This window comes from Engystomops pustulosus, chromosome 2, assembly GCF_040894005.1.
Source record: "Engystomops pustulosus chromosome 2, aEngPut4.maternal, whole genome shotgun sequence".
NCBI lineage: Eukaryota > Metazoa > Chordata > Amphibia > Anura > Leptodactylidae > Engystomops > Engystomops pustulosus.
The window spans coordinates 100,419,244-100,442,059 of NC_092412.1; the positions used below are offsets into that span (position 1 = coordinate 100,419,244).

Sequence of the window (22,816 nt, forward strand, 5' to 3'; positions counted from 1 at the left end):
TACAAATTTGGTATCCCTGTAATCGTACTGAACCAAAGAATAAATTAGATGCGTCATTTGTGGCGTGAAGTGAAAGCTGTTATATCCAAGCCCACAAGAATACGACACAAATGTGTTTTTTCACCATTTTCACTGCATTTGGAATTTTTTTCCCGCTTCCCAGTACATGGCATGGAATATTCAATGTGATCACTATGAAGTGCAATTTGTTACGCAAAAAACGAGCCATCACATAGCTTTTTACGTGTAAAAATAAAAAAGTTATAGATTTTTGAAGGTGGGGAGTGAAAAATGGAAATGAAAAAACGGGAAAGGGCCCGGTCCTTAACCGGTTAAAATGCAATGAAAACGCAACCAAAGCGCAACGTGTGAACGTGCCCTCAGGGTTTTTTTTTTTTAGACAAAACTGTTGCGTCAAGAAGAAAAAAATGAAGAAAAGATGCAGAACTGAAGCTGAGGACTAGCTTCTGGGTGCAGTCACACGTCGCGTTTACTGCATGCGTTTAGAAACGTATTGCTACAGCTGAAGGGAGATTTGCCTAATTAAACAGCTGTTCAAGGGGACACTGGTTCCCAGGATCTCCTCAAGAGGCTTTCAATCATATTCCAGTAGTTTACTATAGACGGACATGACCAGAAAATGTGGTACACAGAACCCACCTCCCTGTTACATCGCCAGCAGGTATTGTAAAGAGAGTTTATGGAGGCCTTTTTAGCGCTCGACCAGATAATCGGCCATTGTTCCATAGAAAATTTCCTATTCAACCATGTTTCCCATTTGGCCATATACGTATGTGTAGGCTGAGTGGGTCTCACTGGGGAGTATAAAATGCTATAAATGTTGGAAATTAAACCTTTGGAAGAGGGCCCTGAGGCACATATAAGCTCAAATGGAGATGGGCGAGGGATCTCCCCCGGACCCATATGCGATGATATATAATGTTTAATTTGTCCGTACTGAAAGAGGCCTTCTGCGAGAGTCGAAAACCTCTCTACCAAGGTGGCGAGGGGAAGAATCAGTCTGCTGTGAACGTCCGTATAGACTTTAATCTGGAATAACTTGGCCTCTATCCAAGATTTAAAATTTACTGAAGTCACACTGTCTGGGAGGTGTGGGGTAAAAAGTACCGGGGTGAGTGGCAACCTAAGGGTGGCTAGTTGGAAACGCACTCTGCATTTAAACCATATGTCTCTAGTAAATTGCAAATACCCCAAGAGGGCAGATGGTGGTATGTCATGCGGGGGACCCCAAATCAAGGTTGCTGGATGATACGGTGCCAGCCACAGTTTTTCCACCTCTGTCCATCTGTTATAGGCCGGGAGAGTGGACCAGGAAGCTATGTGTCGGAGGTGGGCGGAGAAATAGTATAATTTTAGATCAGGTAGGGCTAGGCCTCCGTTAGTGGATCCAGCGGTCATGACCAACTTTGGGATCCTAACATAGTCCACTCCAAACATAGTCCAGGCATCTGGACTGCAATCCCGCCAACCTCGCCGTAGGCACCCTAACTGGCAGTGTTTCAAATAAATATAACAGTTTAGGCAAAATTGTCATTTTCACTGCGGCGACCCGCCCCTGGAGGGACACATGTAGTGGTTTCCATCTGGTTAACATAGATGTGATTTCTTAGAAGAGAGGTGTAAAGTTGGCCCCAAAAAGGGCACCATAGCTAGGGGTAAGGTGAATCCCTAGATATTTTAGGGAGGAAGATTTCCACGTATAAGGGAATGTGGCCTGTAAGGCCCTTAGCTTCCTTGGGATATTCAGCGGCAGAGCCTCCGTCTTGGTATTATTAATTTTGTACCCTGAAAAATAACTATAACGGTCCAGCGTCACTTGTAAGTTTGGTAGGGTGGTCAGGGGGTTGGCAAGAGTGAACAGGACATCATCCGCGAATAAAGAGATTTTGAATTGGGTGTTGCGGACCTTTATGCCTCTAATATCTGTATTAGCCCTTATGTACTCTGCCAGGGGTTCGATGCTAAGGACATATGACAGTGGTGAGAGTGGACAACCCTGGCTTGTACCATTTTTGATAGGGAAGAAGGATGAATGCTTATGGGGAAGCCGAACCGACGCTGTGGGGGCACAATACAGGTGCCTTAAAGCTTGGAGGAAGGGGCCTGTAAATCCAAACCGTTGTATGGTGGTGAACATGAAGGTCCAGTCCAGTCTATCGAATGCTTTCTCAGCGTCTAGGCTTAGAAAAAGCGCCTCTGTATCTTGGTGTCGGATAACCTCCAGGAGATCCGCGGCTCTTCGTGTGTTATCTCCCGTCTGGTGGTGTCTAGTAAACCCAACCTGGTCCTTGTGGACCAAGTGTGGGAGCCACTGGCTCAGTTTGTCAGCTAGTAGTTAAGTGAAGACTTTTAGGTCTGTATTAAGTAGGGCTATGGGGCGGTAGCTCGTGCATGACAAAGGGTCTTTACCAGGTTTGGGGAGTACTGTGATGTAGGAGCATAACATAGAGGGTGGGATAGGTGTGCCTCCGAGGAAGGCGTTGAACAGCTTGACCATGTGGGTATCAAAATTTCGCTATAGGTTTTGTAGTAGGTATAAGTAAACCTGTCAGGGCCTGGATCCTTGCCCGTGGGCATGGCTTGCAGCACCTCTGCTAGTTCCTCAGGGGTAATTTCTTGGATTAGGCTGTCCAACACCTCCCCCGAAAGGGTGGGCAAATTGCATTCATTCAGGTATTGGGATAGGCCCTCCATCGCCCCTGGGAGTCAGAGTTGACCGTGGGGGGGGGATATAGTGTGCTGTAATAATCTTCAAAGATTCGGGCCACTACCTTCGGGTCGTAATTAATTGTCCCCGCGGCATCTTTAATGCCATAAGGGTTACTGTTAGCTGTTTGTGTCCTTAGTTGGTTTGCTAACAAAGTGTGGGCCTTGTTGCTGAATTCATAAAATCGTCTACGGGAATATCGGAGTAGCTTCTCAATCCCCATAAGTAGGAGCTTGCGTAGGCTGGCTCTAGCATCTACCACCCGTCTCAGTAGATGCAGAGAGGGTTTAGACAGCAGGCGCGCTTCTAGACCTCGTAGTTCCCTTTCACATTTCTGGCGGGCGGCATGAACCATTTTCTGTTTTCGTGCAGCTACAGAAATACAGTCCCTCCTGATAACTGCTTTATGGGCCTCCCATAGGATAATCTGGGATGGGGCCGTAAGAGTGTTATCACCAAAGTAGTTTATTAGGCATTGGTTCAGCTCTGCACACGTTGGAGATTAGAGTCTCATTGAGCCTCCAGTGTAGCGGGCGATGAATAGGGGTAGTAAAATCGAGCACAAGCATGATGGGGGCGTGATCAGACCATGTTATAAGTCCTATGGTGGATTGCTGCAAGGTTCTCAGAATAGATACGTCCCCAAAAAATAATCAATGCGGGTGTAGGTATTGTGTGGGTGGGAGAAAAAGGTGTAGGCTTTAGCTGTAGGGTTGTCCACTCTCCACAAGTCGTACACTCACCGGCCACTTATTAGGTACACCATGCTAGTAACGGGTTGGACCCCCTTTTGCCTTCAGAACTGCCGCAATTTTTCGTGGCATAGATTCAACAAGGTGCTGGAAGCATTTCTCAGAGATTTTGGTCCATATTGACATGATGGCATCACACAGTTGCCGCAGATTTGTCGGCTGCACATCCATGATGTGAATCTCCCGTTCCACCACATCCCAAAGATGCTCTATTGGATTGAGATCTGGTGACTGTGGAGGCCATTTGAGTACAGTGAACTCATTGTCATGTTCAAGAAACCAGTCTGAGATGATTCCAGCTTTATGACATAGCGCATTATCCTGCTGAAAGTAGCTATCAGATGTTGGGTACATTGTGGTCATAAAGGGATGGACATGGTCAGCAACAATACTCAGGTAGGCTGTGGCGTTGCAACGATGCTCAATTGGTACCAAGGGGCCCAAAGAGTGCCAAGAAAATATTCCCCACACCATGACACCACCACCACCAGCCTGAACCGTTGATACAAGGCAGGATGGATCCATGCTTTCATGTTGTTGACACCAAATTCTGACCCTACCATCCGAATGTCGCAGCAGAAATGGAGACTCATCAGACCAGGCAACGTTTTTCCAATCTTCTACTGTCCAATTTCGATGAGCTTGTGCAAATTGTAGCCTCAGTTTCCTGTTCTTAGCTGAAAGGAGTGGCACCCGGTGTGGTCTTCTGCTACTGTAGCCCATCTGCCTCAAAGTTCGACGTACTCTGCGTTCAGAGATGCTCTTCTGCCTACCTTGGTTGTAACGGGTGGCGATTTGAGTCACTGTTGCTTTTCTATCAGCTCAAACCAGTCTGCCCATTCTCCTCTGACCTCTGGCATCAACAAGGCATTTCCGCCCAGAGAACTGCCGCTCACTGGATGTTTTTTCTTTTTTGGACCATTCTCTGTAAACCCTAGAGATGGTTGTGCGTGAAAATCTCAGTAGATGAGCAGTTTCTGAAATACTCAGACCAGCCCTTCTGGCACCAACAACCATGCCACGTTCAAAGGCGTTCAAAGGCACTCAAATCCCCTTTCTTCCCCATACTGATGCTCGGTTTGAACTGCAGGAGATTGCCTGATTAGAAATTAAGTGTTAACAAGCAGTTGGACAGGTGTACCTAATAAAGTGGCCAGTGAGTGTACATAGCGAGGGAAGGACTGAGGGGAGGACTGAGGGTCGCGAGCGGCGACCCACGCTGGCTTTGTCTGTGGTAGTCTCGCACTGGCAGTAGGGTACATAAGGGAGTTGCTGTTAAACTTGATTATTGTGTTTCTGCTGCTACCCCTGGTTTAAGGCAGAGCTAACTGGTCAATCGGAATTGGGTCTTAAAGGTGACACTGCTGTTAATTCCAAGCTTGCTGCCCTCTGGAATATGCTGATAACCAAAGTTCACCGGTCGGGGGTGTGGTGCTCTGGGGTCCGTTGGCTTGGGGCCAACTGGTAGGGGGTCTGCCTTTTAGGGGTTTGTCATTCGGGGTTAGCCACCTGGGTCTGCCGTCTCGGTTGTGCCGGCTAGATTTAGCCAGACTCTTTCTGTTGGCTTGGCTGCATCGGCGTGTCTCTGCCGGTTTGGCTTTATCGGCCTGCCCTCACCAGTCAGTACCTGTGGCCACGGTGCCATTAACATTATAGACTGACTTTGTGTAGTTGCCCCTTTTTTCCAACAGGTACAGGTCTATGGGATCCGCTAATTGTTTGGTCATAATAGACTCTTGGTTAACCCCTTATCACCGACACTAGTTTTCAGCTCAATGACCAGACTCGATTTTTCAAATCTGACATGTCTCACGATAACTGGTTATAACTTCGGAACGCTTTAACATATCCGGGTGATTTTGAGAATGTTTTCTCGTGACACATTGTACTTCATGTTAGTTATAAAATTTAAGCGATAAGTTTTGCGTTTCGTTCTGAAAAAAAGTGAAAATTTGGCAAAAGTTTGTAAAAATTCTTCATTTTCCAAGTTTGAAATGTTCTGGTTTCCAGACAAGATGTAAAACTACCCAAAAAGTTTGATAATTAACATTTACAGAATATCTGCTTTATGTTGGGATGATATTTTATGCTTCCGGTCATTTTTCTAGGATGTTATGAGGCGCAGAACTTTAGGTGCGATTTTTCTTATTTTCATGAAAATTGCCAAAACTCACATTTTGAGGGACAACTCAGCTTTCAAGTGACTTTGAGAGGCCTAAATAATAGTAAAACCCCATAAATTACCTCACTATAGAAACTTCACCCCTCAACGTATGTAAAACAACTTCTATTAAGTCTATTAACCCTTTAAGTGTTTCACATGGGTTAAAAAATATGGACTTGCGAATTAGAAACTATAGAATTTTTTGGGAAAATACATTCATTTAGGCCAAAACTGACATTTTCAGAATAAATTAAATGATGAAACGCACTGCAACGCTTGATGCCAAATTCCTCCCGAGCGTACTGATACCAGTTTTTCCGATCCTGGGTGTTAGTGCCAGGTCTTGGCTGTGATATCACAGCCCGACACCGGCACCAGCGAGACCCGGTGTCCCGAAATCTTCTTCTGACGCGCTGCCGTAGAAAGGCGTACGCGTCAGAAGAAGTACCCTTAATGACCACCGTAAAAAGCCGATACAGCGGTCATTAAGGTGTTAAAGGGACATTAATGCTTGCTGACTGGGGTATTCCTTGCTGGTTTGTTCTTTTATTTAAAATTGTATAAGCACAGTTCTCTGGTTTCAGCTTGGGAATTGACGTGGGTCTGTGTTTGACAATCCTTGATGTAATTTACTCCTATATACTCTTTTGGCAGGGTTGTCCAGGTTTGAAGGTGAAGTATTATCAGTATTTATAAAATTCCGGCTAACAATCAGGGAAGCAAGTCAGGGGGAGGCATCCCTGAAGGAAGCAAGGGAGAAATCAGGGGAGAAGTTATAATTACGTCGCTCTCCGGTGGTTAAAACACGCCATACTTTGAAACTTCCTCCTACTTCCTCACAAACAGATAAGGAAGCGGGGGGTAGTAGCGGACACAGATGGGAGGCGGGGAAGCTACCAACCCTATCTGGATAGAAATCCTTGCTACAGTGCAGAAAACGGGAACTACAGTTGAATCCCTACTCAGGTTGGCTCACTTTCTTCTGATCTAGCGACGCTAAGAGAAGATATGTTTAAAATCTGTGAGAAGGTATCAAATAATTCTTCTCAGGTAAAGCCAGAGGCAGATGTAAGGAGTCTTAAAAAAGAAATGCAGGTATTTTTAAAAGAAAGTAAGCTTCTTAAAGAGAAGTTGGCGGACTTAGAAGACCATCTAGATGAGCAAATATTCGAATAGTGGGGTTGACAGAAGATATTGAAAATAGAGATCTAGAGGGTTGGATTCAGAAGTGGATTAGTGGTAGGAGCGGAAAATTTATGAAACCTTTTTTCAGACTGAAAGGGGCCACAGAGTACCTGGCAAACCCCACCCAGTAGGACTGGCACCCAGAGCAATTGTGGCTAAAACTCTGTTATTTCCGGATAGGGATGAGTAATAAGGAAAAACAAAATTTTTTATTCTTTTGTAAACTATATGTTCTGATTTGTACGGATATGTCTAATGTCATTGGTACGCAACAAAAGAGTCAGATTCAAGGAGGTCAAAAAAAGAATGAAGGAAGCTGGTATTAAATATTCCTTACTATATCCTGCAAAGTTAAGGGTGATATTTAAGGATTTTTTTAAAGACGTGGAGAGTGCGTCAAAATGGCTGGAGACGGTGGGCCATTAAAATAATTTCAGGATGATTCTCTCATCCTGAAAGATGTTAATAGTTATTAATTCTGAGCTTTGGAGGGAAGGAGCAATGTAGAAGTGTGGAGACCTGTACATGAAGAAGTTTACAGGCCAGGTAGGCAAGAGGGTGGTCTTTGTCCGACAGGGTTTTTTTTTCCTTTATGAATGGCTACTCTGATCGTAACAAGGAACGTTAGGGGGCTTAATGATCGCAAAAAGCGATGTATGGTGCTGAACGTAATCACGTATCATCTCCCAGGGATTATTTGTCTAATTGAAACCCACCTAAACTCAGATTATTCGAGATGGTAAGATAAGAGATGGGCAGTCATTAGACTCCACCAGAATATGTTGATCCATATGAATGCAGTCTCAGTGCTAGTACATAATAAAATGGATATAGATATTAAATCCTCATGGATAGATAGAGGGTAGATTTATATTCATTTTTGGGTTACTCAAAAAGTTATTTTGGCATTTGTATTTATTTCTCATTGGATGTGTCAAATCAATTAACACGTTTCTTAGAAAGTAATCCTGACTGCCCAGTGGTGATAAATGGAGATTTTGATGCTTGCTTTAATAGGGCTTTGGATTGATGTACTCTGATTAACACAGGTGCCCATTCAACTCCAGGGGAACCCGGACTGATTAATTTTTGTGAGGATTGGGGACTGAGGGATGTATGGAGATGGCTCCATAATGACAAACAGGTATTCTCCTGCTGCTGTCGGACTATTTCAACAATGTCAAGGATAGACTTGTGTATAGCCAATGATCAGTTTTTAGGCTACATTAAAAAAAAAAATAAATTAAGCCATCACAATCATGCTCCGTCTAACAATAGAAATAAGAATGGACAATGAATTGTCTAATTCAGTAAAATTCTTGAGGTTAAACCCCCACTGGTTAAAGATTCTTAACAACGCCGATGGTGTCTCCCAGTTGATAAACGAGTACTGGGCACTGAATCAGAGCTCAGTGGGATTCACTAAAGGCGTATGTAAGGGGGATTTACCGTAGGGATATTGCTAGGAAAAAATGGCTATTTAGAGAAGAAGAATGTACCGTATTTTCCGGACTATAAGGCGCACTTAAAAGCATTGGATTTCCGTGGAAATCCAAAGTGCGCCTTATAGTCCGGTGCGCCCTATGTATGGCGCTGGGCACAGGGCAGCGGACCATACTTACATAGGTCCCCGCTACCGGAGATCTCCAGCGGGAGATCTGCTGTCTCCGGTAGCGGGGACCTATGTAAGTATGGTCCGCTGCCCTCCTCCACCTCCCCCTCACCTTCTCCGCTCACCTTTCCCGCGTTCCCCGTCGCGTCTCGGCGTCGCGTCTCGTCGCCGCGTCCCGTCGCCGCGTCACGTCGGGTCTCCGCCACGCCCCCGGACCTCCGCCACGCCCCCGGCCGCCGGACCCCGCGCCTTATAGTCCGATGCGCCTTATATATGTAATTATTACATATATAAGGCGCATCGGACTAATGCGCCTTATAGTCCGGTGCGCCCTATAGGGCAGAAAATACGGTAGGTTAGAAAAGGAGGTTGGGGTAAAACAGCAAGAGCTAGTGAGAGGGTTGTACTCAAAGGAAGATTTAGATGCTGTTCAAGAGGCTTTTAAAACCTTCTTGTATGAAAAAACGCAGCATTCATTTTTTTTTTGCAGGACAAAAGAATTATATGGAAGAAGAAAGAGCTGGGAAACTATTGGCTAATATTGTGGAGGGGGATAAGCACAGGAAGGGAGTACACATCATAAGACAAAATGATGGGAGTATAACTCAGAATAAGGTGGAAATTATGGAGAATTTTAAGAAATTTTATGCAAAGATTTATCAATCAGAGAGCAATTATCTGGAGGGGGAACTAGAAGAGTTCCTGGGTGGGATAACATTCCCCCAGTTAACAGATACTCAAATTAAGACACTTGAATTGGACAGCTCTTTTACCAGAGATCTTGAGTGGTGGTCTGGTAACTGGATCGATGTCAGAGGCCGCAATTGTATTAATTTTACAGAAAGAGAAGGATGCTTTGGAAATAGGTTCTTATAGACCAATTTCGTTATTGAGTACGGATGTGAAAATCCTTGCTAAAATATTAGCAAGGAGATTGAGTGGCATTATAGCATCAATAGTCCATAGTAAATATGTGCATATATGATATATGAAGGAAAACATTATGATATATAAAAGTATGATATGATGTACCAATGTCTATGTTATGTGTATGGAAAATTAAAATAAAGTTTAATTAAAAAAAAAAAGATGGCCTAAAAAAAAAAACATGTCAGAAATAATGTATGTGCTAAAAAGCTGGTGACAGGTTTGAATAGCCTACGCTGTGCCGATTTTAAAAATGCATTTTTCACATTCATTTCAGTACTTTATACATGTTTAATTCACATTACCAGCTGTGTGTGGCGAGTCCCAATGGAGGTTCAGCTGCAGCCTGTGTGTTCCCCTGTGTCAATCTCCTCTCCCCCACACTCATGCAGCTCCCTCACCCCTCCCCACTTCCTGTCATGTGCATTGAACAGAGGGGAGGGGGATGGTGTGGAGGAGAGGAAGTATGCATGAGGAGACGCAGGTACATACAGGCTGAAGCTGACCATGCAAATCTGCAGATACTGTTATGTAGAGCCGCAAAGCCATATCTTTTTGTAAATGTTTAGTATCCAGCTAGAAACCTGTTACAGTTTTTGTATATAGTAGACCAGTATATTTTGTACATCCCAACAAGCATATAAGCCCTCAAATTTACAAAACATAAGTAATAAAACACGAACACAACTCATTTATTGAAAAAGTGCCTTATTTATTTAAATTACAACTCAAAGTTGTATGAATCGCTCAACAAATCCTGTTTTCCTCACAGGATTTCACATGGAGCATGTAAAATTAACATTTTTTTTAATAATTTTTTTTCTCCTTTTTTAAAAACGCATGATAATGAACTGAAAATACAGGGGAAAGCGCTGAGCAGCTCAAACGGAGCATTCACTGTGCTCTTGGCTGTATTTAGCTTTTGTTCATGAATTAATACAAAACAGCTTGCATTTAAATGGCCATTGCACTTCTAGCATGGATTGCTATGGATGCACATACACCTACCTTTTAATAGAAACATAATACTTGGGAAAGAAATGATTACTTAAAAACTCATTTGTTATCTCCTTTCAAGGATATGTTTGAACAAAGGGCTGCTTGGTGGCACATGTGCAAAATAAATAAATGATGAAGTGTTGGATTTTTGTACCCGTTCTGTTTTCCTGACATTCTTTTAATATGTTTGTCAAATTGTATTCTTCTATGAGAAGAATATGAAGAAAATAATAAATGGCATTTAAAAGAATAGGTTGAGGAGGGTATTTTGTACGAGATTTCAATCTGGGGTTAAAAAATAAATAAAAAGCCAAGAACAGAAAACGGATGGAGAAGTGGGAGACTGTTTTCAAAAAGAATTGGCAGAATCTGAAGTAGCAACACTCCTATTATCATATTTTCATTTCTCGTTCAGTTCTCAGCTGGGTAGTGAGAGTTAGACCAAGGGTCTGAGCTTCTTCTTCCAATTGTGGGGCTCCATATCTTCCAAGGGTCGTATGTTTGTGCAGGCAAGTTTTCAGAGCTATGAGTTGCAGAGACTGATGTAGAGTTGGATGTGGGACATGTGCTTTCACCTCCGATCATATCAATTCCAGGTAATGGGTTAGCTGGAGTGGTATATGGAAGGCTGGTGCTCGGATTACTGGACCAAATGGAACTACTGAATGGGATTGTTGTAGACCACAGGCTATTAGAGTTTCCAAGAATAGACTGCAATGAAACAAAAGCACAAAATAAAAGCTAGATACATAGGCATGAGCTGTTTTTCTGAGATTGATGGTTATGATCGAGAGCTAGAGAACCGGTATTGATAACTTGGAACATTTACATTAAGACCCCATTCATTGATGGGGTTGTTTATCCTCCCGCACAATTCACAGCCAGATCATGGTCCCCACAGGGGTCTATTACACCATGTCACATGTATTGTCTCACCACAACGTGACCGAGCCGGTCAGCCCCACTGTAATACATAGGATATGTCCTGTATTCGTGGTGGCTCAGCCTTTAAGCACATGGCCATGTCTATGAAGTCTTACACCTACAACCTTTTATGAACTGTATTTTTCTAAGCGCTTGATATTAAATGTATATTAAAATGCTGTAGCCACAAACACTTGACACATTTTAGAAAAACATACACAAGTGATCAGGGGCATTGTCATTCTGCATTTTGAAATGGTTTTAAGTTAAAATTCACATGCAACTCTATACTCACAGATGTAACGTGGGTTGGAGATCCAGTGCTAGAAGGCCACGTAGGAAGAGAGTCGCTAGCTGGAGGATCCCAGTATGAAGATGTGGATTCAAAATCTGTCCAATTCTTTTGTGGCTCTTGGGTATATGTGTTTCGGGGATAAGAAAGTTTGCTAAAAACTTCTGTGGCAAGCAGAGAAAGATGACAAATATAAACAAAGTAGATATCAATGGTTTTACTGGACAGTTTTTATCACTAATAATGTATATTTCTGACAATCATTTATTATATGAACATTTTAATAGGAAATAAAAAGCCTTTGTCAAATTACAAATAAGCCTAAAGTAATGTCACTAAATGGGTATTCAGAAACCTTCTAATTAAAAATGATCCAATGTTTACCATCCTCATATAATGGTACAAGGAAAACATCCGAGACTAAAAACAATGTCATTTTCATGTATAATACAGTAAACGGCTGACACAGGTAAAAGATGGTCAATGCACTTACCTCCTGTTAAATTAAATGAGTTGCTTGGTCCAAAAGCAGAAAATGAGTTGAGTGCAACATAATCAGGACTGTTGGGGCTGCTAATGGGACTCCACAAGCCAGAACTAAATGTAATACATAAGAACAGATCAGCATTCTCACAATAAAAAGGCTACAATAGCATACATCCACACTGCAGCAGTCAGGGTCACACAATAATCCATGGAATAAAAAAAAATAAAACAAAAAAGCCCTAAAACTCTGGTCTGGGAATGTTTACATTTTTATATAAAAAAATAAAAAAATATAGGGATCTGACGGCTCCACTGACACACCCGTTTTGATAAATAATACTGGAATAGATCTCTAAACTCGTCTCTGTGCCATTGCTCTGGTGTCTTTCCTGGAAACACGAATAAAACAACTGGATGGTACATTATTTATTGTCTCCCACCACTGACTGGTCAGTAACAGACTATAGAAGAAGTCAACCGAGTGCAACCACTTGGGGCTGAAACACACAATGTGGTCAGTCTGTGATACTTGGACTGTGCTGGATTTCATAGACTGACCACAATGCAGAGGACAGGACTCTATCATCATAGTTCTGAAGAATTCATATTTGTCATAGGAAAATAAGTATTTACAAAAACAAAGTCAAATCCCAAAGCCAACTCATTGGTTCACATAGGTGATCTGCTGCACAGATGGTGGGTGGTTTCGTGGGGAGAGTTGAATGCAACAGTAAAGCAAAACTCCACCAAAATCAGTGGAGTGACACTTAAAGGATGCAAATAATTGGAGTTGGCAGAATAGGTGAAATGTCCTCTTTAATCATTTCATAGCTATATACATCCTACTTGCACTATCTGCACGAAAGGATGTTTATAAACGTCATGACAGTGACCAACTTCAAACTGCTACATCTCCTGAACAAAATTATGGAGTCAAATTAACCCAGGGGCCTATTTTGGCCTCTAGGACTCGGCCCCATTTTTTAAATCAACCCTGTGTCACTATAATAGGTTATAGTTTTGGAAATGTATTACATATCGAGGGAATTTTGAAATTGTTTTCTCGTGACACATTGTAATTCAAATTAGTTTAAAATTTTGGATGAAATCTTGTTTTAAAATATCACATAGACAATAGACATTTGAAAATGAAGAATTTTTACTTTTTTTTTTTGGCAAAGTTCTAAATTCTCTACTTTTGAAGCAGATAGTCATAGCACCCAAAATATTTCAGAACTTACTTTTCCAAAATGTCTGCTTTATGTTGGCATGGTATTTTTAAGATCCCACATATTTTACTAGAATGTTCTAAAGGCTAAGAATTTAAGTGCCAATTCCCTATATATTAATAGGGACCTGCTCAACTTTCAATCGACTGTGAGAGGCCTAAAAGCTAAACTATTAAGTCACCCAATTATGGAAACTTCACCCCTCAACATATGGAAAAGCACTTTAGATGTTTGTTAACCCTTTAAGTGTTTTATAGGGGTTAAAACAAAATGGAGGTGTGGTCTAATTGTAATATTTTTGGGCAATACATTCATTTTTGGGAGAAAATTAAACATTCACAATGGATTAAATGATAAAAGGGTTTTTTGGTTAGAGGAGATTCACTTTTCTGGTATATAATTTTGGGGGATCTATAGCCAATTGATTTTTTTAACTAGAGGCAATAAAAAACAATTTTTGGTCAGTTTTTTTTGCTTTTTTCTTTTGGACCGTACACCATACCATAAGAATGAAATGTTATTTTTATTCTATTGGTAGCCACAATTACGAAAATATATATGGGTTTTCAGAGGTCTAACGTTTTTTATTTTTCAACTGACAAATCTGGCTTATTTTTGGAGAAGAGTTGTTCTTTTTTGTTCTTGTTATTTTGGAGCATGTAAGATTAAAAATGATATATTTTCAGAACATTTTTTGTTTTTTTTTTCCCCAGCGTACCCTGTCCGGGTCCATTTTTATTTTAATGGTTTAACCCTTTCACGACCCGTGACGTAATAGCACGTCACGGGTCGGCCGCGGGTGCATGGAGAGGGCTCACGCGCTGAGCCCTCTCCATAGCCGGTAAGTCTTTGCTGCATATTGCAGCAAAGGCTTACCGGTAACACCCGCGATCGGTGCTAGCACCGATCGCGGGTGTTTTCACCTCGATCGCCGCCGGCAATGCTTCATCTTTTCGAGGATCGCCGCTCCCCGTGACGTCATCGGGGAGCGGCGATCCGTCGCCATGGTAACCTCGGGTCTCGCGAAGACCCGAGGCTACTTCGGGTTAACCCATGCATTACAATGTGCTATCAGCACATTGTAATGTATGAGTAGTAAAATACCCATATACTGCCATACTGTAGTATGGCAGTATATGATAGGATCGTGCAGACCCCCTAGGGTTAAAGTACCCTAGGGAGTCTGAAAAGTACTAAAAATAAAAATAAAAAAAAGTTTAAAAAAAAAAAATTATAATAAAAAACCCTAAAAACTCAAATCACCCCCCTTTCCCTAGAACTGATATAAATATAAATAAACAGTAAAAATAAACACATCAGGTATCGCCGCGTCCGAAAATGCCCGATCTATCAAAATATAACGGTTTTTCACTGCGTTTAATCCCGTAACGGAAAATTGCGCCCAAAGTCGAAAATGGCACTTTTTTGTCATTTAAAAAAATTAAAAAATTCTATAAAAAGTGATCACAAGGTCGAACAGTCCTAAAATTGATAACATTGTAAATGTCATCAAAATCCGCAAAAAACGACACCAACCACAGTTCAGTACACCAAAGTATAAAAAAGTTATTAGCGCCAGAAGATGGCAAAATCCCCCAAAAAATTTTTGTACAGGAGGTTTTAATTTTTTTAAATGTATGAAAACATTATAAAACCTATACAAATTTGGTATCCCCGTAATCGTACCGACCCAAAGAATAAAGTAGACATGTCATTTGGGGTGCACAGTGAAATCCGTAAGATCCAAGCCCACAAGAAGGCGGCACAAATGCGTTTTTTACCAATTTCACTGCATTTGGAATTTTTTTCCCGCTTCCTAGTACACGGCATGGAATATTCAATACCATCTCTATGAAGTGCAATTTGTTACTCAGAAAATAAGCCATTGCACAGCTCTATACATGGAAAAATAAAAAAAGTTATGGATTTTTGATCATGGGGAGTAAAAAATGAAAATGAAAAAACAAAAAAGGGCCAGGTCCTGAAAGAGTTAAACTTATTTTTGTAACATTTTTTTAATCTATACAAACTTGAATTTGAACCAGTGATGCTTTGATCGGACAGTTTACAGTCAGATCCGGGAGGGGAAAATCAGGGTCCAGGGTTTATCTATACTTTTATTTAGCTTTTGAACATTGTACTAGTATTTGACACATAGAATGAGATGAAACAGATCAGAGATGATGAGATCCATGAGATGTATACAACATACAACCAAACTCTAAGCTCTGATTACTCTCCCATAACACACACAGTCAGCTCTGTATATGGCTCCTTCCCGGATAGAGAACTTATCTCTCTGTAGCTAGTAAAGTAAGTCTCTACACACTGCTGCTTGCCAGTGAATAAGATAATGTGGTATTCTGTACCTGGACATTCAGGCACTAATGACCATTGGACCAGGGGTTAAATAAAATATGATGAAATGTAGATTACTAGCATGTAAAACCTACTCCTTACCTATCAGAGTTATCACTGTCAACAGAGATTGTATGCGACATTCCAAGGCTGTTAGAAAGGTCACTTTTTACAGCAGATGACTTTGATAATCCACTGCCTCCTGTTTATAATAGAAAATGAGGGAAAGAAATGCAAAGTTGTTTAGTTGAACTCTGATATAGTTTCATTATATAGAATCATAAAGCTGTAAGTGAAATATGAGAATACCTGGGTTCTTGTCATATCCTGCAGCTACAGCAGCAAATGTGGGGTTGCCGTTTCTTCCAGGCAAAGATGATGCTTTAGCCAGTTTTGGTTTGGTGACAGTAGAATTCATTCTTAATTCACTAGAAATAAAGAAAAAGCTTTATTACACAAACTGGATATGTCTTCTTCCCCCTTGTAAAATATGTGCTCTGACGAGGTTAAGAAGGTTAGGAGGTTAAAGGAAATCTACCACCAGGATGAAAGGTTGTAAACACACTGACATACTGGTGTGTGCCCTCTCTGGCAGGATCTACTCCTCTTTTAGCTTCTTATGGCCTGGTTTTTAAAAAAGAAATGCTTCTGAAATATTGCAAATGATCCTGCGGGGCTCTGGGCTCCATAGGTGTTAATGGAGTCTGGAGCCCCTCAGGCTCATTTTCATAATTTTTAAGACCTTTTTTTCTTAAAAACAAAGGCACAAGAAGCTTAAAGAAGAGCAGCTCATGCCAGAGGGGACATACTCTAGTATGTTAGTGTGCATGGTTTACAATCCTTGATCCTGGTGGTAAATGTCCTATAACAGTGATGGCGAACCTTTTGGAGACACAGTGCCCAAAGTACAAGCAAAACCACTTGTATGTCGCAAAGTGCCAACATGACAATTTAAGCAGTAACTTACTGATCCCTGCTGTATCACAGGTTTTAATCGTATTGGCGTCCTGAGTTCACCAATACAATAGAAAGATGATGGAGAAGTTTGGATTGTAGCTTCCCTCAAGGGTCATCTGAAGAGGAAGAATCAGGGGACCCAGAGCAGGAGCTCCAATGACAATCCATCTCTATCCACACCTTCTCGCTCCTCCTGTAGTCCTGGCAGCCAAATGGCGCTGAGCATGGCGTGTCCTACGCTCTATTGGATCACAAAAGAAAGCCTTGAGTCCTAGCTGGCAAACTGTGTTGGGGTGAAGGCCTGGGTGCCCAAAGAAAGGGCTCCAAGCGCCACCTCTGGCACCCGTGCCATAGGTTCGCCACCACTGTCCTATAAGATGTCACTAGCATTATTTCTTGAAAACATTTATGTTTGTGATAAAGCAGCCTACTTAATCATGTAAGCTAAATTGTAGTACTGTAGATGTCAAGAGCTGATATAATAACATGACATGTTAGCCTTCACAACCGTAGCCTGTTTTGTGGCAGCAGTGAAATAATACACACGGAAATTTGTAAAAGCCATATTTTTGCAAATAGATGCTTACTGTTTTTATGCACATATGACACACATACATATACTTTTGGTTTTCTGGCCTCCACACTTACTGAGTGCTTGAGCTGTTGAGAATGCTGCTGTAGCTGCTTCTTGCCCCATAACCCAATGCTGGAGGTGGTGAAGGCGAGGTAGGTGCTGGTGAGGTCTGTCGTTGCTTTAAGAAGTCATCAGCATTGTGGGTCTGGATAGAGAGTTTGTATAGGCTGTCTGCTGCTATAACAACATTGTAATAGATATTACAAAGAGATTAATAAGAACACATTCGGCTTTTCTGCATACTTTAGTTTCTATTCACTTAATAGCCTGCATGATAAGTCCTGAATGCTAAACAAATCTTCACGTACAGTACAGAGCAATGATGAAAATGATTCCGATAACTACTGTTTATACTTGAGTATAAGCAGAGTTTGTCGGCACAGAGAATGTGCTAAAAAACCCCAAAATACTCAAAAAAAAAAAAGGAAGTCTATACTCACCTTTGCAACGCCCCCCGCATGTCAGCGATCTGTCTGAGGTGGCTGACGTCAGGGCCTGTGAGCCGCATGGGCCTGCCACTGCTGTACAGATTGCACAGAAGACCTGCCTTGAATAGACTTTCTTTTTTATGAACTGGGCAAACTGGAGCTGATGGAAGGCTGGCTGGCTATATGATGGGGCAGGGGGCTGGCTAGTGGGGGAATGCTAACTTACTATATAATGGGGGAATCCCTGCCGGCGCTGTGCTGCAGCGGTGGTGGACGCCATGTGATGCCGCACATAATAACGTAGGGAACCACCATAAAGAGGTCACCGTGAAGTGGTTGGTGGGCTTATACAATTTGATCAAAATGTAACTAAGAACCTCGAGTTCGTCATATAATGTAGCCTAGCGGCAGTAGATCATTGTATCATCTGTGGATGTGCGGTCCAGTTCTTTTTCTCTCCCCATAGGCTTATAATCGACTCCTAAGTTTTTTGTGGTAAAAGTAGCAGCCTGGGCTTATATTAGGGTCCACCTATACTCGATTATATACTGTAAGTATACTAGCGTATGCTGGCTCCCCTGATTTTTTTCTTGGCCATTCTAAGATGGATGCTGCTTCTGAGCATCTACATAATATTGCATTAGTATGATGGATGATCACATGTCAAATTACAAGTACCAGTTGGAAAATCACATGAATATTAGTACAAGATACAAACTGTAGCACAGTACAGCAATGTGTCTAATAGGAAAGCTTCATGCTATACACAGCAGGCAAAAAAGAAATAGCACATAAACTAGCTTTTAGTGCCAATCATATTTCTGTCATTTATTTTTGCATGGACACTTCTAAAGTGAAAACTTTAATGTTTCCACCCATGTAGGTAAATGAAGGAAATATTTGTTTTGTGTTTTATTTATCAATACTGTATATACGCATATATAAGAGGCTGACGTAATTGTGTGTACCCAGCCTATATACTGAAGGGGGGGGGGGGAAGGGGGCTGGCCAGCTATATACTGGGGGGCAAGGGGGCCGGCCAGTTTTTACTGGCTGTAGGCTGTGTATTTCTCACCCTAGACTTATATACTCGAGTCAATAGGTTTTCCCAGTTTTTTTGTGTTAAAATTGGGTGTCTTGGCATACCAAGGAAAATCTGTCTACCATAATGAAGATGGGTCTCTCTATCATCTATTTGACACAGCTGCGGAGAGTGTTAACCCTTCCTGCTCTCTCCCTGGCTGTAGTTTGCACTATATTCAAGAACCAAGCTGAAAGTAAATGGGTTAACTCTCACCGTCAGAAATGTTTAAACACACAGGGAGATTAGGAGAAGTTGGTGAATGAAGTATATTAGAAAAAATGATCACCACATAAATTGTCTAATAATATCTCAAATGAAGGTTACACTTCAACTCCTGATATGCCATGTGCCAATAAGGAAAAACCACTAAAAACCACTTAGACACACCTGACCAGCAAAAAAAAAAAAAAAAAAAAAAAGCAGGCGCATAGAGGCAAACTTATGGTACATGTGCCCCAGTATATTGCAAATGCATGGTGGAGAGTGCCAACTCGATTATGATTTTATAGGCCGGGGGGGGGCGGGTGCTTTAAAGAATCCCACCCATGTCAACATCTGCAAAGTGTTTGTATGTTCTGTCAGTGTTTTCCCAAAACGTACTGTTCGGTTGATTAGATTGTGAGCCCCATGGGGACAGGGACCAATTTTTCAAGCTTTGTGCAGTGCTGCATAATCTGTGTGCGCTATATAAATAAAGAATTATTAATAAATATTAAAAAAAAAAAAAAGAAGAACTTCTACTTTTCTCTCTCCATGCTCCTGTTTTTCTCTGGTGTGTCCCATCACTGCTGACTTCTATTTGTATATAGATTACGGTGGCGACATGTCTACACAGCTTATGTTTGTATATAGAACAAGGTGGTAAAAAGTGGTGCCACGGGAGAATGTTAGTGGGAGAGGGGGCAACCCCCTGGACAAACCCCTTAAATGTTACAATTCTTGCTTTAAGTGCCTCAAACCTATTGAAATAGTTAGTTGTACTACAGTGCAAACAGAATTTTATACCCAAAAATCCATTCAGATAAGTGATAAAAATACTCCTTAATACACTAGAAAGTAATGCAACTTATGTGAACAATACCATGGAAGCGGTAGCATCGTTTTACAAATGATGGAGCGGTTTATTCTGTTGTAAACCAAGTTAACAACATCTGAATAATGTAGTTGTATACTCACAGCTGCCTGCTTTATGTATTGGCACTGAGTCCCACTCTGGAGGCGTGGAGTCTTTCTCGCCTTCTGAGCTGCTGGTATTGCCTAGCTCTTGACCAGTACGACTAGGAAGTAGTTTCGCCAATATTGACTGCCTGTTCTCCATAAGTTTACCGTTTGTACCTGTGCAAAACATTAACAAGCCATGCATTGTAAGACGCTGCTTCACACAATTCTAGCCAAACCGCATAACTATTAGCGACACAAAATGCCACAAGCACCCGAATTAAATATGGAGAACATACCTCTTGTTTTTGGCAAATTTCTTGCTTTTGAGCCATTTACTACAGAATGCTGGGCAGAAATTTTAGAGAAATTTTTATGTTGCTTATTTTCCAGGGGGGTGGTGTACGGCAATTCCAAAGAGCTAGAAAAAAATAAAAGAAATAATTTTGTACCTGCACAACGCTGTATGTAATAATGCACACATTTATTTGTACCCATTGCTATACAAAAACTATAAACAGAGGCATAAGTGTGAACCCCGGTAAACCACAAACAAAACTGCAAAACAAACATTTTATGGGAAACCTAGGTACATGACGAGTTGCTCCTTTGAGCAAAAATCCTGTACATGTTTTAATTGTAAAGAAAAGTGTTCACTTTAGTTTCTACAATACAGGTAAAAACGCAGCCTTCTATTTTCTATACTGCATAAACTATATTTAGTGATGCTAATAAAACATAATGAACACATCCACTGATCCAGTGATGGATCCATTCAAAGGAACCAGTAACCTGTAAAATGAGAAACAAGCTCTATTCACTAAAATGCTTGGAAACCTTATCCTCAGCAACAGTAAAAAAAAAATAAATAAATAAAAAAATCAGCAATTTCCTTCTCTCACCTTGGTTTTACTTCTGTGACATTCTCCTTTTTGTTGACGATGACTTTCTTGCTCTTGTGTTTGACTTTGACAATTTCATTTTCTACTTTATCAGACATGGCTTGTTTTCCTTTTGTTTTCTCAGGTTCCTGACCAAATAAAACAATTATTTGAAGATAAAAAAAACAAGTTAAAGGAAACAATCTCAAGGTATTGGACAAACAAATAAAAATGGTTCCTGGGGCTAGCAATATATATATACAGTAGGCAAGGCTCAGGCAAGTTCTCTGCTGACTGTATAATGCATTGAACTGAGTAAAACTGCATCCAGTGGGATGTTCATCATTTATAATTAAGTGTATTGCTTGCTTTTACAAATGACAGATCTGTCAAGATGGGGGTGCATGATTTGAGATTTACACAAGATGTGGCAGCTGAGGCACATAGCACAAGCAATATGTTCTTTGACTAGAGATCATCTTGTATCTAATCTTATCCATTTACAAATAAATACAAGGGACTCGGTACGATACCTCCTTGAGAATGGGTTCAGTATCAGGATTGGAAGTTTCAGTGGTGGTAGAAGAGCTGTCATCATCTGCAAGTGAGTCTTTCAGCTCATCTTCATGTGCCTTGGCTTTTCCTCTTCTTTCTTTCTCTTCCTGTTTCTTTTGGAATTTAACTTTTTGCTGAAGAGACTTGCCTTTCCCTAGGGGGTACAATATAGAAAAAAAAAGGAGTAGACTCATTCTAGGTAGTTGTATTAAGCCTCTAGGATTCAAAGATCTATTGAAGTCAAAGACACAGGACTTCAGACTCTCTGCTGACAAAATAGTGTATACTGTGTTTTTTTTTTTTTTTTACTTTCCTTTAAACAGAAAAAGTAACTAGATAACTGAAGACCTCTAACACAAAAAAACCTCACTTATATGGCGTCATGTTATTTCTGACTAGAATTGCCATATTAAAAACCCCCACTGTCCATGACTAAAGACTTCTGACAAAGGAAAAGGCAGGTCATGCCACAATAATGGACTTCAGAATTTTACCCTAGCATTTTGTGTTATTTATTTCTTTTTTACAGTCATGAAATCCCTTTAAAGGACATCTACCACCAGGTTGAAAGACTGTATGCAAATGTGCCTGAGGGGCTCCAAGCTCCATTAACACCAACAGAGCTTGGAGCCCCTCAAGCTCATTTGCATACAGTCCCTCAGTCTTCTGGTAGATGCCCTTTACTATAATGATTCAAGTTAATCTTCTCATGCAGGTTTTACTTTCACCATATTGAAAGAATTTATTAATGAAGATCCTTTAATATTATTAAATGTAAGTTACCTTTATTTTTTGCTGCTGGAGATGGTGGTTGTTCTGAAAACACATCTGATTGAGGGGGTTCGGAATGGTCAAAATCTTTATCCATTACTTCTATAAGGTTTGTTAAATCGGAGTCATCTGAACTGTGCCTATTGCCAGGGTTGCTTCCAAAGTATTCTGGGTGAGAAGTGTTAAATGTTCCTGTTGAAGGTTGTTCTGGCTGTGTCTGAGGCACCGTTGGTTGTGTTGTCACATGTTGCTCCTGTGAGCCTGGTCCTTGTGGTGGGGGAAGATTTAGTTTTGTTCCACGTGTACGCCTTGTTAAAGATGAACTGTGAACAGCAGTGCTAGAGTCAGTGGTCGTAGAGGAAGCTTTACTAGATTGTGTTGTAGATACTTGCGCTGACATTCGGTTGGATACAGCAGAGTTTTTTGCTCTAGCCATTTCTATATCGGATGCATTCTTGTGTACACTGGATGTGGAGTTGTTCTGCTTGTGATTGTTGATGGTCTTGGAGCTGGAATTCCCACTATACAAGCCTCTGTGAGAGCTACTGTTTGAATCACTTCCAGAAGAAGTAAAGCTAAAACACAAATACATACAAAACGATCACTCACTAGGTTGGTGTTCAGCATTTCATCAATTATGATTTATTAACTTGTATTTTTTATCCTGAGTGTTAATGTTACCCCAACACACA

The 22,816-nt window shown here is 41.1% G+C and overlaps 1 protein-coding gene across 3 annotated transcripts in view; it reads right to left on the reverse strand.

Moving 5' to 3' along the window:
* Window positions 1–10,059: 10,059 nt before the first annotated feature.
* TMEM131 (transmembrane protein 131) overlaps window positions 10,060–22,816 on the reverse strand; it is a 116,967-nt gene continuing 104,210 nt past the window's right edge. Inside the window, exons 31-41 of one of the 3 annotated variants that reach the window (XM_072135706.1) lie at window positions 22,137–22,699; window positions 21,332–21,507; window positions 20,820–20,947; window positions 20,217–20,338; window positions 19,936–20,094; window positions 17,262–17,421; window positions 15,966–16,084; window positions 15,759–15,858; window positions 12,077–12,180; window positions 11,587–11,747; window positions 10,060–11,078 (exon numbers count right to left, since the gene is read on the reverse strand). In XM_072135706.1, coding sequence (XP_071991807.1) covers window positions 10,779–11,078; window positions 11,587–11,747; window positions 12,077–12,180; window positions 15,759–15,858; window positions 15,966–16,084; window positions 17,262–17,421; window positions 19,936–20,094; window positions 20,217–20,338; window positions 20,820–20,947; window positions 21,332–21,507; window positions 22,137–22,699 — 2,092 coding nt within the window. In that variant the 3' untranslated portion in view covers window positions 10,060–10,778. Of the gene's footprint in view, window positions 11,079–11,586; window positions 11,748–12,076; window positions 12,181–15,758; window positions 15,859–15,965; window positions 16,085–17,261; window positions 17,425–19,935; window positions 20,095–20,216; window positions 20,339–20,819; window positions 20,948–21,331; window positions 21,508–22,136; window positions 22,700–22,816 lie in introns of all 3 variants that reach the window. The other 2 variants (XM_072135705.1, XM_072135707.1) reach the window with 2 other exon arrangements.